The following is a 14,948-nucleotide window of genomic DNA, read 5'->3' as shown; positions in this document are numbered from 1 at the left end:
TCTCTCAAGTCTGCTTTTCTCATGGGACACGTAAGCGAGGGCACCACCGACGCGCGGCTTCCTAACGCATATCCGATCGGGGAAGGCGCACTTCCGCTGCGCAGTTGGAGCGGGATGGCAGGCCGGTGTGGGGGAAGGGAGAGGTCGGTGGAGAGGAGGGAGGGAGCATATCCGGGAGAGTGGCAGCTTCCGACCAGTGGTCGTGCTTCCGGAGAGGCGCTTCCGGTGGCGGCGGCAGCAGCGGCTCTGGTGGTTCCGGGTGTCTTTGTCCCCCCGGTGTCGCGGCCCTGGCCCGCAGGTGGGTTGGGGGGGCCTTCCGCCGCCCCTCTGCCTCTTTGCCCCTCCCCCGGCCGAGGGGCTGCGAGAGCCAGGCCGCGAAGATGCACTGGGCGCGGAAGGGGCCGAGCCCCTCTCCGGACTGCAAGTCTCGTCTCCCTGGCAACGGCCTCGGCCCTGGGGGCGGGCGGGAGGAGGAGAAACCGCGCGCCTTCGTCCTCCCACGGCGGCCTGGCCGCGGCCCGGCCCGGGAGATCCGGCTCTGGCGGCCGCTGAGACGGGAGCCGAGCCACGGGGAGCGGGGGAGCAGGAGGGCGGGCGCGCAGCCGGATTTGCGTTCGCCTGGCCGCGGAGCTGTCTTCTCACCAGCCCGTCCGGGGAACAACGGGCCGGGCTTCCGGGGAGAGGGCCTACACCATCTCCTCTCCGGCACCAGCCTCCTCCATTTTTCCGGGCCTTGCGTGAAGCTTTTTGGCGGATGTATTTGAATGAATGAATGTCACCGGGGCTCTTTCTAACCCCTCACTCTCCCCAACCATCTGAGGGTGGCGTGGCATAGTGAGAGGAGCGCTGAGTTGTCGGGAGACCTGGGTGTGAGTCCTAGTTTTTTATGTACCTGGTTCTGTGCCTCGGGCAAGTGTCAGTCCCTCCGAGCTTCGGTTTCCTTTTGTTTGAAAGAGTATAACAGTATTACCCATCACTAGGTTATTGTGAGGGAAACTGGAGCATTGTAATTTCTCTTATTTCCTGGTCCATTTCCTGTTCTCTCCGTCTGTCTTCCCTATTCATTCTCAGTATACGCTTCCCCACTTTCCTTCATATCCTTAGTTCCTTTTTGGGGGGTAGGTGGAAAATCTTCCCTGTGAATTGTTAACTTCTTTCTTTTCTGATTGAAGGTTTTTCCCCAAGACTCTGAAAGAGGACAGCATTCCCAATGTCCCAGTTTAAGCGCCAGCGGATCAACCCGCTTCCAGGGGGACGCAACTTCTCAGGTGATCACCTTTATCTCTACCTGGCCCCACATTGGGACGTATGTGGTTTGAAGTTAGTCTTTAACAGGAGATAGTCTTGAAATACACCAGGGGTTTCCCTGGTGGAGTGCAGTTTGCTGCTGATGTTTCTTAGGAAACTAGAGGATGACCACAGTGGTTGTGAGCAAAACCCTGTTGGAACTTGTGTGGATCCACTTTACCCTTTGGGTTTCCTGTCTGCTCTAGCGGACTCTAGTGCTTACCGTGGTAGGTGCAGCTCCTGGATCGGTTCTCTTCCAACAGGCGCAGCTTCAACATCCCTTCTGGGCCCTCCTCCTGGTTTGCTGACTCCTCCTGTGGCCACAGACCTGTCCCAAAATGCCAGGCACCTTCAGGTAAGCTGGGCATTCTGTCTAGTGAGTTTCAGTACTCGGGAGGACCTCAGCATGCATGGTTGTCTGATGCATTCATTCTTACATGACATTGTTCATCCTTCCTGACACTCCTGTCGTCACAGCCAGTCCAGAGGTAGCTTAGACCTCTCTGACTGGGAAGTCCTTGGTTCTGATTCTAGGGAAATCTGTAGGGTGCTTTTTGGAGTTAAAGAAGAACTGGGAATCCCAGAAGAAGCTTACGGCCCAAGGATCAGCATGACTCCCCCCACCTTCAATAGATTATGTCCACTAGACACGTGTGCTTCCTTCCACAGGAAGCTCCGTGCAGTACTTTGAGCTGGGGCTGGAGGGGTGGAGAAAGATGAGATGCTAATGGCAGAGCATGAATAGATGCTCCCTCTTACCTTTAAACTGCACCCTTCTCATATAGGGTGGAGAGAAGCAGCGGGTTTTCACTGGGATTGTCACCAGCTTGCACGACTACTTTGGGGTGGTGGATGAAGAAGTCTTTTTTCAGCTAAGGTAGGCTGAGGCCGGTCCCCTTGTGGAAATGCTTACGGGATTCGGTTCTGTCACCATGCTGGTGGGTCTTTCTAAAGACGTTGCTTTGCTGTTATGCAAGGGGTGAGCAATCTTGATGGGAAGGGCCTCATAGGGACAGTCAGGGTGGCGTGGCCAGGTCTCTCTCCTGACTGGGTCTCCTGGCTTGTGTGCTGGCAGTGTGGTGAAGGGCCGGCTGCCCCAGCTGGGTGAGAAGGTGCTGGTGAAGGCTGCATACAACCCGGGTCAGGCAGTTCCCTGGAATGCTGTCAAGGTGCAAACCCTCTCCAACCAGGTATTCATCTCTCCTCAGCATGTGCATTGGAAAGGGGTAGGAGGGACACCCTGGTGCCCAGAAAGATGGACAGGAACCTTTCTTTGGTCAAGGGGGTAGGGCTGCATCTTTCCAAGGTAGTGAGCACTTCAGCCATGGGATGCCCTGAGTTTCCTGGTTATTGTCCTGCAGCCCCTACTGAAGTCCCCAGCACCTCCCCTTCTACATGTGGCAGCCCTGGGCCAGAAGCAAGGGATTCTGGGAGCTCAGCCCCAGCTGATCTTTCAGCCTCACCGGATTCCCCCACTCTTTCCTCAGAAGCGTGAGTACCAGTGGCATGGATATTGGGGGTGTGGCTTTATGGAGTACTCTGGATGAATGGACTTGTAACTTGAGGTTGTTGCTCTTAGAGTAGAAGTGGGGACTGAAAGAAGGGGACAGGAAAGTTGGGCAAATATTTGGGTGTTTTGAGTCACCATCCATTTCCTTTCTGCAGCTCTGAGTCTCTTCCAAACATCCCACACACTTCATCTGAGCCACCTGAACAGGTTTCCTGCTCGGGGCCCTCATGGACGATTGGATCAGGGCCGAAGGTAAGATGATCAAGCAGGAAAGGTGCTTCATTTATTTGCCTCTAAGAGAATATGCCCCGCCCCCCCCCCCCCCCCCCCGCCCTTTTTCTGGCCACTTCTTGACACTAACATTTTCTTTGTGCAGCTAGATCCTAGTCCTTTTACCCTGAGATAGGCTGACACATTGAGAAATATTGGAACTGTATAAGCTGGTTCAACAAGTAGGGATTTGGCATAATTCATCTTTCAAAATATCACACTGAATTTGTATTTAATATGTAATTTTCTCTTTTATTTCTAGTCCCTAAGATTGGGACACCAAGAATCAAAACTGAAGAAAATAGTAGTGTCCAAAAGATATTTTTTTGCAGTGTATTTTTTTAACTGAAGCATAATTTACAGTATTATACCAGTAGATTGGATATTTTATGTGTTATGAGATGATTACCACAATAGCTGGTTACTATCTGTTACTCTACAGAGTTACTACGGTAGTGATTATATCATCTATGCTGTATATTACATCTCCTTGACTTACTTATTTTATAACTGGAAGTTTGTACCTTTTAATCCCCCTTCACCTGCATCCGGGCTTCCCTGATAGCTCATTTGGTAAAGAGTCCGCCTGCAATGCAGGAGACCCCGGTTTGATTCCTGGGTTGGGAAGATCTGCTGGGGAAGGGATAGACTACCCACTCCAGTATTCTTGGGCTTCCCTGGTGGCTCAGTTGGTAAAGAATTCGCCTGCAATGAGGGAGACCTGGGTTCGATCCCTAGATTGGATCCCTGGGTTGGGAAGATCCTCTGGAGGAGGGAAAGGCTAACCACTCCAGTATTCTGGACTGGACTGTATATGTATAGTCCACGGGGTCACGAAGAGTTGGACATGGCTGAGTGACTTTCACTTTCACCTATTTTGCCTATTCCCCCACAGCCTCCTCTGCTCTGGTGACCACTAGTTTGTTCTCTATATCTTTGAGTCTGTTTCTGCTTTTTTTCTTTTCCTTTTTTTTTTTTTTTTTTTTAAGTTTCCTGCAGTGCATGATTTAATTCTTAGTATAAAACATGTTTCTTCCTATACACCACAGAAGTCAGTGATGTGATAGAATATGTATGTTGCACTCTGTCCAGAAATCCTGTGCCGTGGACACGCAGACGTGGCCTCGTGTGCAGCAGGCGTGGTGGCCTTGGGCCTATGGGGCGTTCTGGGCCATCATGTGTCCCCATTGTCTGCGAGCCCTGGGGACCACCAGGAGCATGTTCCCTGTCTTGCCTGGCTCACATGTTCTGATCCTGCCTTACCCTGCCTAAAAGTCTTTGTTTCTATCCCTAGGCGTTACGCTGTAGACTAGTTTGTTGAAGACATGTTCAAGTTTTTTCTGTCAGTCTTCTTTTAAACTTTTTATTAGGGAAATTTTCAAGTATAAGCATAGTAAATAGAAAAGGATGATGAACCCTCATATACCCATCACCCAGCTTCAACAGGTATCAATATCTGCCATTCTTTTTCATCTGCCTTATACTTTTTTTTTTTTAAGGTAAAATTTATGTAGGCTGATGTGAACAGATCTTAGATGGGCAGTTTTGACAAATGAAAAATCCCATGTGACTCTCACCCCTTTTAAGATACAGAATATGTCCATCACTCCAGAAAGGGTTTTCATGTTCTAGTTCTGTTCTGAAATGAGGACTGTTCTCAGAAGGAAACCGCTGCTTCTCCCAGAAGCCAGTGATTATTACTAGCAAGTAAGGACTAAGAATGCAGTCTACCGCAAACACGTAAAGGGGGATGGAGTTCCTCAGAGAAGAAGCTTTAAGCAAAGTGATGTAGCTGGTCTGCTGAAGCCACTGTGTGTTGCCTCAGGATAGGTCATTGGGAACTTTGTTTGGAGTGGGGAGCTCTGACTGTGTAGGGTTTTTCCCACCGCATCTCCACTGCTTAAAACAGTTTGATTCTCGAGTTACTGGCACATAATTCGCATACACCCGCACCTCTTGTCCTCTGCATCTTCTTGGTCTTCAGTTTCCAAGGACTCTCCAACTCTCTCATTTTGTGAGTTTATTAAAGATTTCATTATAGACGGAGAACAGCAGGTGCCCGCAGGGATAATGTAGCCTGGGTGGAGATCAATGGCTGCTATTGACTTTTTGCTTTAGGTTCAAATTCAGCCTTCCTGTAAAGCCAGTAGCATTTGATTGTCCAGGACACGCCAACCCCTGTGCAAGTTCTGTGTTCTGTTACTCTGGCCATAATGCTTCAGTGTCACGGCCTCTAGAGAGAGAAGACGTGACTTTTGGGAGTGAGATGCTACCATGTATCTGTAGAAGGGGTTTGCAGAGTAGGGGAGGGGGCAGTAGCAATGAGGTCACCCTCTGGGGGAACAGCCGTTTATAACCGAGTCAGCCATCTCAGTGTTTGACTGGAAACCAGGCTTTCTTTTTGAACTTCAGGTTTTGGGAGGCAGAAGCCAGTGTCTCCTTTGGATTGCTAATACTGAACTACTGAGGGGTTTAGACAAGGATACTCAGCTGGGTAGACCATCTCAGTGTCCTGCTGGAGTTACCAAGATGGCTTCCACTGTCCGTGCTTTATAGTCTCTTCCTGACAATTGACAATAAAGATGACAGGATTCAGTGGAACGTGCACTTCAGCTTGAGGTTGACAGCCTTTACTGAAGAGTTCACTTCAGTCACGGGTGAGCTGAAGAGAGCTGTCAAGATGACTTTGGAGCAGTTCTTCTGTTAGAGACACAGAAGCACTGCTTTCCCACAAGGGCAAGATTAGAAGGCAGCTTTTGGAGGGAGATACTGAAAGACATTACCCAGGCAGAAGTGTGAGAAAAGAACTCCGCATTGAGTGTAACTGAGTGAGTGAATCAGGGTTTCCCCAGTAATGACTGGGGAAGCAACCCAGGCAGGTCTGAAGGGAAGGGCAAGAGACCTGGTCCGTAAATGGGACCAGCTCAGCAGCACCTCAGCACAGAGAGCTGACAGTTGGTTTTATTTCTCTTGTTCGAGACGGGGTTTTTTTTCACCCTTATCAGTCTGGCATTTTATAATGGTCTAAAGGTTTTTTTCTTTTCTGCTGTTTTTATTGCTTGCACCATAACATAGTGGTACTGTAATAAGTGATTTATTACAAAAATGTAGTGTATGATATCACATAAAGTTAAAACACTACAGAAATCACCATTCCCTCTCCCCTTTAAAGCGGAGCGTTTCCAGGCAGCTCATAGAGTCGCGTCGGTGTCGGCGCACGGCACAGCGGTCACGCTCCGTGGAGGCCGTGTGCTGCTGTAGCTCAGACTCCACTCAAAGTCTGTGAAACACTGGCCATAACCCCTGGGCTGCGTGTCACACCTAACCTTGTCCTGTTCTCCCTCCATCCCCCGGTCTCCAAGGTAGCCATTCTTGTATTTAAAGACCTTTAGAAAAGCAAATTTCCTTCCTGTCACTTTATTCCCCAGTGTTCTTTTCTAGTCTTTATCTATATATATAAGCATATTTTTTATAATTTTAATCTAAGTTCAGATTTTTTGATACATTCTTATTGAACATGTGTTTCATATTGCAGAGTAATGCTCAGAATTGTCTTAATGGCTATATGATTAGTGAATTTTCATGATTTAAACGTGTAGGGTTAAGGGTTTGTTGGGCTTCCCTGGTGGCTCAGATGGTAAAGAATCTGCCTGCAATGTGGGAGACCCAGGTTTGATTCCTGGCTTGTGAAGATCCTCCAGAGAAGGGAATGGCTACCAACTCCAGTATTCTTGCCTGGAAAATTCCATGGAACAGAGGCGCCTGGTGGGCTACAGTCCATGGGGTTGCAAGAGAGTCAGACATGACTGAGCAACTAACACTTTCACTTCCTTTTTTCAAGGGTTTGTTACCAGATCTGTCTCTCTCAATTAAACTTGATAGAACCCATAGCATGGTACCATATATGTATGTTTTGTTAAAAAAAGAGAAGTTCTTTCTCTCATTGCAAAAAATTACGTGTTAGCTGTAACTTACAACGTTCGTAAAAATATAAAAAAATTATCAGCTTTATCAGAGGCATCCACCGTTTTCTTTTCTTTCTGTCTTTTAAAGCTGTTTTTGCTCATTTGAGGCACTATTGTCTATACAGTGTTCCATACTGTACTTTTTGTTTCACATGGTTTTCTGTTATTTAAAGCATTTAAATGTGTACTTTAATATCTTTAATAACAGTCTCTTACAAGGTTGTTAGTATGCCTTATTTATCCATTTCTTTAAAGTTCAGGATTCAGATGGTTTCCAGCTCTTTTTAGGCCAGCATGTCCTGAAGCTGTATTTAACAGTGTGGTTTCTTCCTTCTGGTGATGAATCAACCTCCAGTGATGACTATGACTCCAAGAAACGCAAACAGCGAGCTGGTGGAGAGCCTTGGGGCGCTAAGAAACCGCGGCATGACCTCCCTCCTTACCGGGTCCACCTCACTCCCTATGCTGTGGACAGGTGAGTGGGGAGGCTGTGCTGGGGGTGAGACTTGCAGCTGGTAACATTTTTCTTGTGTAAATGAGATATAGTGTGGAAGTAATTGTGTATGTGTATTCTTGTGACCTTTTTGCTCGCTTCATTTTTGTTTTTTAATGTGACAGATTTATTTCAGAATCTCAAATTCAGACCAGCATAGCACTACTGATTTATGATTTAATCACCAGAAGTTGTTGTGCCAGGCTATAATTATGGTGTCCCAATTAAAATCCAGGTGCCCAATACCAGTTCTATATCAGGTGGAAACTATGGATCATGGGAACCCTGGGACTGGCTTCTCAGGGAAGCTCTGAATGATTTCTTGAGTGTGACAGCATGTACGAGGTCGCTGCCCCCACACAAGCGTACTTCTCTCATGTAGAAGCTGAGTAGATGAGTGATCCCGGATGCCAGCTAGCCGAGGAGATGCAGGGCTCCAGCTGCTGTGTTAGAAGCCCCCAGGGCAGACCCACTTCCATCCAAGTGGAAGTGCGGGCGGCCTCTTAGCATCTCCTCCTCGTGGCAGGCAGGCAGGGAGGGTTGCCCCGATTCCTCCCCAGGCCCAGGGCGCGCCTCGTACTCTCCGCGGTGACCCACCCGCCTCCCAGGGTGATCTCAGGAGACCCTGGTGCCCTCACCACACTGTGGGAGGGTGCATCTCGAGTGGTCAGGACACCGACTGCTCACGATTAGCCACACACACAGCTGTTTATCTTTTTAAAATCACAAGTGGAAGCCTGTTGTACCTACTGTTCGGCACTTTGCTTTTTCACTTGTCTTGGGATTTATTCCACATTAATGTTTGTTAGACTGATCTTATTCTTTTTAGCAACCCCACGGCTAAGTGGATGGACCAGAATTTATTGAACCAGGTCTCCATTTTTAATCTGCAGTTACTCAAAATCTTGTAATGATAAACGTTCTTCTCTAGACCTGTCTGTGGACAGGTGCAAGCATTTTATTGAGCTCAGTTCCTAGAAATGGAGTAGCTGGCTTAGAGGTCTGTGAACCTTAAAGGTATGGCCAGGCTTCTCACAGAGGCTGTGGCAGTTTACCTTCTCAGACGAACTGTGAGGTACTTGCACCCCCAGCCTTTGCCAGCACTGTGTTAGCCAGCTTCGTGATCTCTGCAGTCCAGTAGGTGAAAAGTGATACCCTGATGAATTTCTTTAATTATGAGTGATACTGAGCTCTTCGGTCTCATTCCTTTTTCTAAGTATCTGTTATCAGTTTTTCCAGTTTTCTCTTAAAAGTGATTTTTTTTTTTTAGTGATTTATGTGTTCCTTTTATATTAACTTTAAGATAAAGACTCTTTGCTGTCATATATTTTAAATGTCTTTTTTCCCTTCCCTAGGTTGACTTTGTTTTGGAACTAGAGGTGGTAGCATTTTAGTGGTCAAATCTGATCCATTTTTCTCTCTTCAGAGGTGTCTTCCTTAGAAAACTCTTCTTTCTCATATTATAAAAGAATTTGCTTCCATTTTCTTTAAAGTCTTTTTTATGGTTCCATTAAAAAAAAACAAAAAACACTTCATCTTTGCTCAACCTGGAACTCCCTGCTTTCTCCCCACAGCCCCGTCTTTGATTTCTTAGAACTCCAGCGCCGCTACCGCACCCTCCTGGTTCCCTCGAATTTCCTGGCTGTGCATCTGAGCTGGCTGTCGGCCTTCCCTGTGAGCCAGCCCTTCTCTCTGCATCATCCAAGCCGCATCCAGGTGTCTCCAGAGAAGGAGCCGGCTGCTGATGCTGGGGCAGAGACCCCCCCCACAGACAGTGACCCCGCCTACAGTTCCAAGGTGAGTTGGCTGGGGTCCTGCCACCTGATCCCCTTGGTGAGGGCTGAGGAAGCTCTCGAGTGTCTCCTTCACGCCGTCCCTACCAGGTACTGCTGCTCTCCTCCCCGGGACTGGAGGAATTGTATCGTTGTTGCATGCTCTTCGTGGATGACATGGCTGAGCCACGGGAGACCCCGGAACACCCTCTGAAGCAAATTAAAGTAAGAGCTGGAGCCCAGGAGGCAAGACGCAGTCACTGGCAGCCGTCAGCCCCCGTCGGTTGAGATACTGCTCGTGAGCGCGAAGAAACAGAGTTGAGATGCCAGTCGTTCTGCCAGGAGCATAGCGTGGCCCAGAGATGGTCCTACCAGATTCACGTGGGGTTCAAGTTCATGAGCACAGAGCCCCCGCCACGTGCAGCGTGGCGGACTCTGTTCCCCAGCGGTGGCAGGTGGTTTCCCAGTGGGAGGCCCAGGTGATTGGTTTCTCGTGTCTTACCCCTGGTCTCTCTCTGCAGTTTTTGCTGGGCTGGAAGGATGATGAGGCAGTGCTGGTGGGGGGCGAGTGGTCTCCTTCGCTGGATGGCCTCGACCCCAAGGGCGACCCACAGGTGCTTGTCCGCACGGCCACGCGCTGCGCGCAGGCCCAGGCTGGCATCGACTTGAGCGCCTGCACCAAGTGGTGAGTGGCTGCTGAGCTCGCCTGCAGGCACCGCCGAGTGGCTAAGACCCGGCCAGAGGCCAGGCTTCTGCTTGGCCTTTCTGACCGGTCAGCTTCTGTCAGGTCCCTCGTCCCCGCTCGTCTCCTGGCTCCAGCCCTGCCGGTGGTTGCCGTAGTCCCGAGCATGGCTAGGGATGTGTAAGTGTGCTGAGAGCCACTTGACCCCCCCGAGGCTTGTCAGGTGTGGTCCCCAGCTACATTCCGAGATCCTTATTGCCACGGCACCTCGGATAATAACTGTCGGGTTATCTGTCTCTTCCCATGGACCATTTCTTGAGGACTTGGGCTGTCTCTTTTAGAGCTTGGCCCGCAGTACATGTTCATTAAATGCTGACTGGCAGCTGAAGCACTCACTTGGAATGTCACGGGTCAGCACTTCACTGTTCCTTCACTGTGAGCAGGTGGCGCTTCGCTGAGTTTCAGTACCTGCAGGCGGGACCGCCGAGGCGGTTGCAGACCGTGGTGGTGTACCTGCCGGACATCTGGACCGTCATGCCCACTTTGGAGGAGTGGGAGGCCCTGTGCCAGCAGAAGGCTGCAGAGGCAGCTCCCCCGCCCCCGGAGGTGCCAGTGGTGAGGCCAAGGCTTACGAACCATTGAGGGAGGTAGGTACCTGAACCCTGGGGCCCAGGTGGTCATAGACCTTGACCTCTGCCACAGGAAACAGAGCCTACAGAGCAATCGGCTGATGGGTCGGAGCAAGCAGCAGACACCTCTAAGCAGAGTGCCGAGAATCCGGAGGTCGCTGCGCAGCAGGAAGTGGACACCGACCTCCCAGAGGCGCCCCCACCCCCTCTGGAACCAGCTGTCATGGCACGCTCCCGCTGTGTAAACCTGTCCTTGCAAAGCATCGTGGAGGACCGGAGGCCAAAGGAAAGGATCTCTTTTGAGGCAGGTGTAGGAGCTGGCGACTGTGGGGTGGTAGGGGGTGATGGGGTTGGAACACTCCCTGTCCTGATGCTCATGGCCTCCCGCCACCTCCGCCACCAGGCCACGGTGTTGGCTGAGCTGTTTCTGGAGATGCTGCAGAGGGACTTTGGCTATAGGATTTATAAGACGCTCCTGAGCCTTCCTGAAAAGGTCATGGCCCCACCTGAGCCTGAGAAGGAGGAGGCAGCCAAGGAAGAAGCAGCGGTCAAGGAGGAGGCCAAGGAGCCCAAGGATGAGGTACAGAGTGAGGGCACAGCTGTGGAGGCAGACGCCCCGCCGGTGAGTATCTCCGCCCTCTGTGCGGGCACGGGGCTGCAGGTCCTGACGCGCCGCCGAGCTGGGGCGCAGAGCGTGCTGCGGCTTTGCTGTCTCTGCCCCACTCTCACTGTGCGTGCCTCCTGACCCCGGTGTGACTTGGCACGGGCATGTAACTCTCCCGTGTGGCCACACAGCTCGGCGGTGAAGCGCCTGGGAGGAGGGAGGCGGGCCTGGAGCTCCATGAAGGGAAGTGTGGCTGCCAGGGTGCCATGGACATCGGTGTTCATGGCAGTGCCTTGATGGCTACAGGTGTCTTCATGACCCTGTGTTTAACTACAGCACTGCATTTTCTTAGCCGTTTCTAAAGCCCATGGGTCTGCTTCTTGCCTAAATACATTCAAGCAGGCAGATTGCTTATGGGACTGGGCTTGACTCCTGAGGAGCACCCCGGGTGTCTGGAACTCGCCCTGCCCTGCCCTGTGACCCGTGTAATGGGGTACATTAAATGAGACACTGCACGCAAGCCTCTATCCCATTGCCTGAAGACGGCCGATGTGGAAACGTTAACCGTTGTTACGGTGGGAAATTCCAGGGGCAGCTCTTCTCCTTATCATCTGGGTCTGCTTCTCCTAGAAGGAAGATGGGCTTTTGCCGAAACCCCCGTCTTCTGGGGGCGAAGATGAAGAGAAACCCCGGGGCGAGGCGTCCGAGGACCTGTGTGAGATGGCCCTGGACCCAGAGCTGCTGCTGCTGAGAGACGACGGGGAGGAGGAGTTTGGTATGTGTGGTGCCGGCTGGTAGCGGCTTCTTGACTTCGGCCTTCCCGCCCTCGTTCTGTGCGGGGCCAGTCCGGACCCGCACGGGCCCTGCGCTAGGCTCACCTCAGGCTTCTTGTAGCAGGAGCGAAGCTGGAGGACTCCGAGGTCCGGTCGGTTGCCTCAAACCAGTCAGAGATGGAGTTCTCGACCCTTCAGGACATGGTGAGACCCGCTCTGTGCTTGGGGCTCTGCGACCGGGGCCCTGGCAAGGCCCCTGACTCTCCTGGGAAGGGGACGCTTTTACTGAACAGTCTCTGGCATTTCTTTTTTAATTGTTTATTTTGGCTTCATTGGGTCTTGGTCATGGTGCCCCAGATGTCTTTTGCTGTGGCACGCTAGCTCTCCAGCTGTGGCATGTGGGTGCTCTAGTTACTCCATGGCATGTAGGATCTCAGTTCCCCAACCAGCGACTGAACCTGTGTCCCCCCACGCTGCGAGGTAGATGCTTATCTGCTTGATCACCAGGAAAGTCCTAGATGCCTGGCATCATCTCACTGATGAGAGAGAGCTGGCTCTTGGCTCGTGGGATAGCACACTCACAGGAGCCAGGAGAATACTTCATTGTCTCCATCAGTGTGGTTCTGAGTGAGCTGTCTGATCTAGGAGCACACACGGTTCCTGTCTGGGTGGCAGGCCTTGGGGCAGAAGTGCCCCAGAGAGAGATCTTTGCTCACAGGCCAAGGGTCAGATCTCCAGCTGGAAGGTGTGTCTGGGTGTGAGTGTGTCAGCCAAGCTGCCTTATTTTGAAAGGGCTTCATCCTGCGTGATGTAGCATTAGGAGAGCTATTTGTAAATCCTGTTCACCCTTGTTCCTCTCGCAGCCCAAGGAGCTGGAACCCTCCGTTGTGCTCCCCGTGGACTGTCTCCTTGCTTTCGTCTACTTTGACGCCAACTGGTGTGGCTACTTGCACCGGCGAGACCTGGAGAGGATCCTGCTCACCCTCGGGCTGCGGCTCAGCGCCGAGCAGGTGAGGCTCCCGGCATCGCTGTGTGCAGGCGCGGCCTGGGACGTTGTGCTTCTAGGTGCTCGGGCGCCATCACGGGCTTGCACCTTCGGCTCTGGGCATCGTGGGTGTGTTTCCTTCAGGCCAAGCAGCTGGTCAGCAGGGCGGTGTCCCAGAACATCTGCCAGTACCGGAGCCTCCACTACAGCCGCCTGGAGGGCCCGGACGGGGCACTCCCCGAGGACCTGCTCTTCGGTGCGAACTGGGTCCTGTGGCCCCAGGGGGCGGGGGCGGGCTGCTTCCTCCCGCTTCCCATCCCTGAGTCTTCTCCTGGCCCTTCTAGGGAACCTGGACCTGCTGCCTCCTCCCGGGAAGAGCGGGAAGCCGGGTGCGGCCCCGGTGGAGCACAAGGGCCTGGTGTCCCACAACGGCAGCCTCATCAACGTGGGGAACCTGCTGCAGCGCGCGGAGCAGCAGGACAGTGGGCGGCTCTACCTGGAGAACAAGATTCACACACTGGAGCTTAAGCTGGGTGAGTGGCCTGTGGCGTGGGGAGATGAAGCGGGAGGCCCGCACCCCAGACTCCAGGCCACCCGCCATCCGCTCCCCTCTTAGCTGAGCAGTCTCTCCGGCCTGCCCCCACCAGAGGAGAGCCATAACCGTTTCTCAGCCACTGAAGTGACAAATAAGACACTGGCAACGGAAATGCAGGACCTGCGGGCCCGGCTGGCCGAGGCTGAGGAGATGGCCCGGACAGCCGAGCGACAGAAGAACCAGCTTCAGCGGCTGCTTCAGGAGTTCCGAAGGCGCCTGACCACCTTGCAGCTGGACACACAGCGGATGCTTGAAAAGGTGAGCCTCCTGCAGAGCCGGCCGTGGCGTGGTCAGGTGGGTCAGCACAGCCGGCCGGCCCAGCTTCACTGGCCTTTGCCTCCATCTGCTAGTTTCTTATGGAATCCATCAGTCCGCAGCTTGTGACCGGGAGTCTCCCAGGAGGAAGTAGTTAGTAGTTCTCGGATGGGATCTCGGATCTCAGCTCTTGCCCCTCTGAGCCCTGATTCTCGTGTGTCTGTTTCAAACAGGCTGACAGCTGGGTAGAGAAGGAGGAGCCAGCACCAAGCAACTGAGGGGCCTGGTGCAGGAGCCGCCGTCCTGTGAGGTCAGCGATGGAGCCTGCTGAAGTTAGAGCCCAGCAAGCAGCCAGAGCAGGACCTGGGGGCTGGAGGCAGGGGTGGCTGCCCCGGCGGCACTCGGCCTCTGTCGAGGCGCTCAGGCCGTCAGGGCGGGGTCTGTCTGTGCCACGTGGGTCGGATGAGTGAGGAAGCCGGTTCCGCGCGCAACTAAATCCAACATCTTGTGCACCCCTCGAATGTCATTTTGCCCTCTACCTTGGGATTCCTCCTGGGGCCCTTTCGTCTTGTGCTGACTTTCTCCTGTCCTCTTCCAGTTTAGAATAAGACAGGGCAGGAAAAGACTTTTCAAGTCTTTCATAAGGTCTGATGCCAATGAACTAAAGCAGCAGATGTGGAATCTGGTTGGGGGTAAGAGCCCTTACAGATGGCACGAATCCTGCAGGTTCCAGGAGCAGGTTTTTGGGGAGGGGGCTCCCTGGCCATCGCAGGGACAGAGTCAGTGCTAGCGAGCGTCTGGCGTGGGGCCACGTCTGCCAGTGACACTGTTCAGCTGCCCCAGACGTGCCAGAAGAACCCGGCACCCGTCCCCGGCTCCGTGTTCAGAATGTGGTATTGGCTCTGGCCCAGCCTTTCCCCTTCCCCACAAGTCTTGCCTCTTTCCATTAATCCGTGGTTTCAGTTTGACTTTGTATATAAACTTGGTTTTCTTTCTTTTTTTTTTTTTTTGGCTTTTTGTTTTTTAAATAAACCAAAGTCAAAAACAAACGCAGCGTGCTCCACAGCTCTCCCCTTGCCTCCTTGTCCAGGTCTGATTCTGCACCCTCCTCCCCACCCTGAACCCAGC

The 14,948-nt window shown here is 52.4% G+C and overlaps 1 protein-coding gene across 2 annotated transcripts; it reads left to right on the top strand.

Annotated features, from left to right (window-relative positions):
* The first annotated feature begins 141 nt into the window (after positions 1 to 141).
* Positions 142 to 14,869, top strand: CCAR2 (cell cycle and apoptosis regulator 2). Of its 2 annotated transcripts, none has more exons than XM_061163908.1 (21): positions 142 to 298; positions 1,173 to 1,268; positions 1,551 to 1,642; positions 2,073 to 2,164; positions 2,363 to 2,477; positions 2,649 to 2,778; positions 2,953 to 3,049; positions 7,388 to 7,507; positions 9,100 to 9,322; positions 9,409 to 9,522; positions 9,819 to 9,982; positions 10,423 to 10,594; positions 10,682 to 10,912; positions 11,012 to 11,230; positions 11,843 to 11,987; positions 12,110 to 12,189; positions 12,849 to 12,995; positions 13,115 to 13,226; positions 13,315 to 13,503; positions 13,618 to 13,823; positions 14,054 to 14,869. In XM_061163908.1, exons 2-21 carry the CDS (start codon positions 1,211 to 1,213, stop codon positions 14,096 to 14,098), a joined length of 2,751 nt encoding a protein of 916 aa, XP_061019891.1. In that variant the 5' UTR covers positions 142 to 298; positions 1,173 to 1,210; the 3' UTR covers positions 14,099 to 14,869. The 2 variants fall into 2 exon arrangements, with proteins under 2 accessions (XP_061019891.1, XP_061019890.1); XM_061163907.1 differs by having other exon boundaries at positions 12,107 to 12,189.
* The last annotated feature ends 79 nt before the right edge of the window (positions 14,870 to 14,948 follow it).

This window comes from Dama dama, chromosome 16, assembly GCF_033118175.1.
Source record: "Dama dama isolate Ldn47 chromosome 16, ASM3311817v1, whole genome shotgun sequence".
Classification (NCBI taxonomy): domain Eukaryota; kingdom Metazoa; phylum Chordata; class Mammalia; order Artiodactyla; family Cervidae; genus Dama; species Dama dama.
Note: the sequence above shows the minus strand (reverse complement) of the source record. Positions and strands in the feature narration are given on the sequence as shown.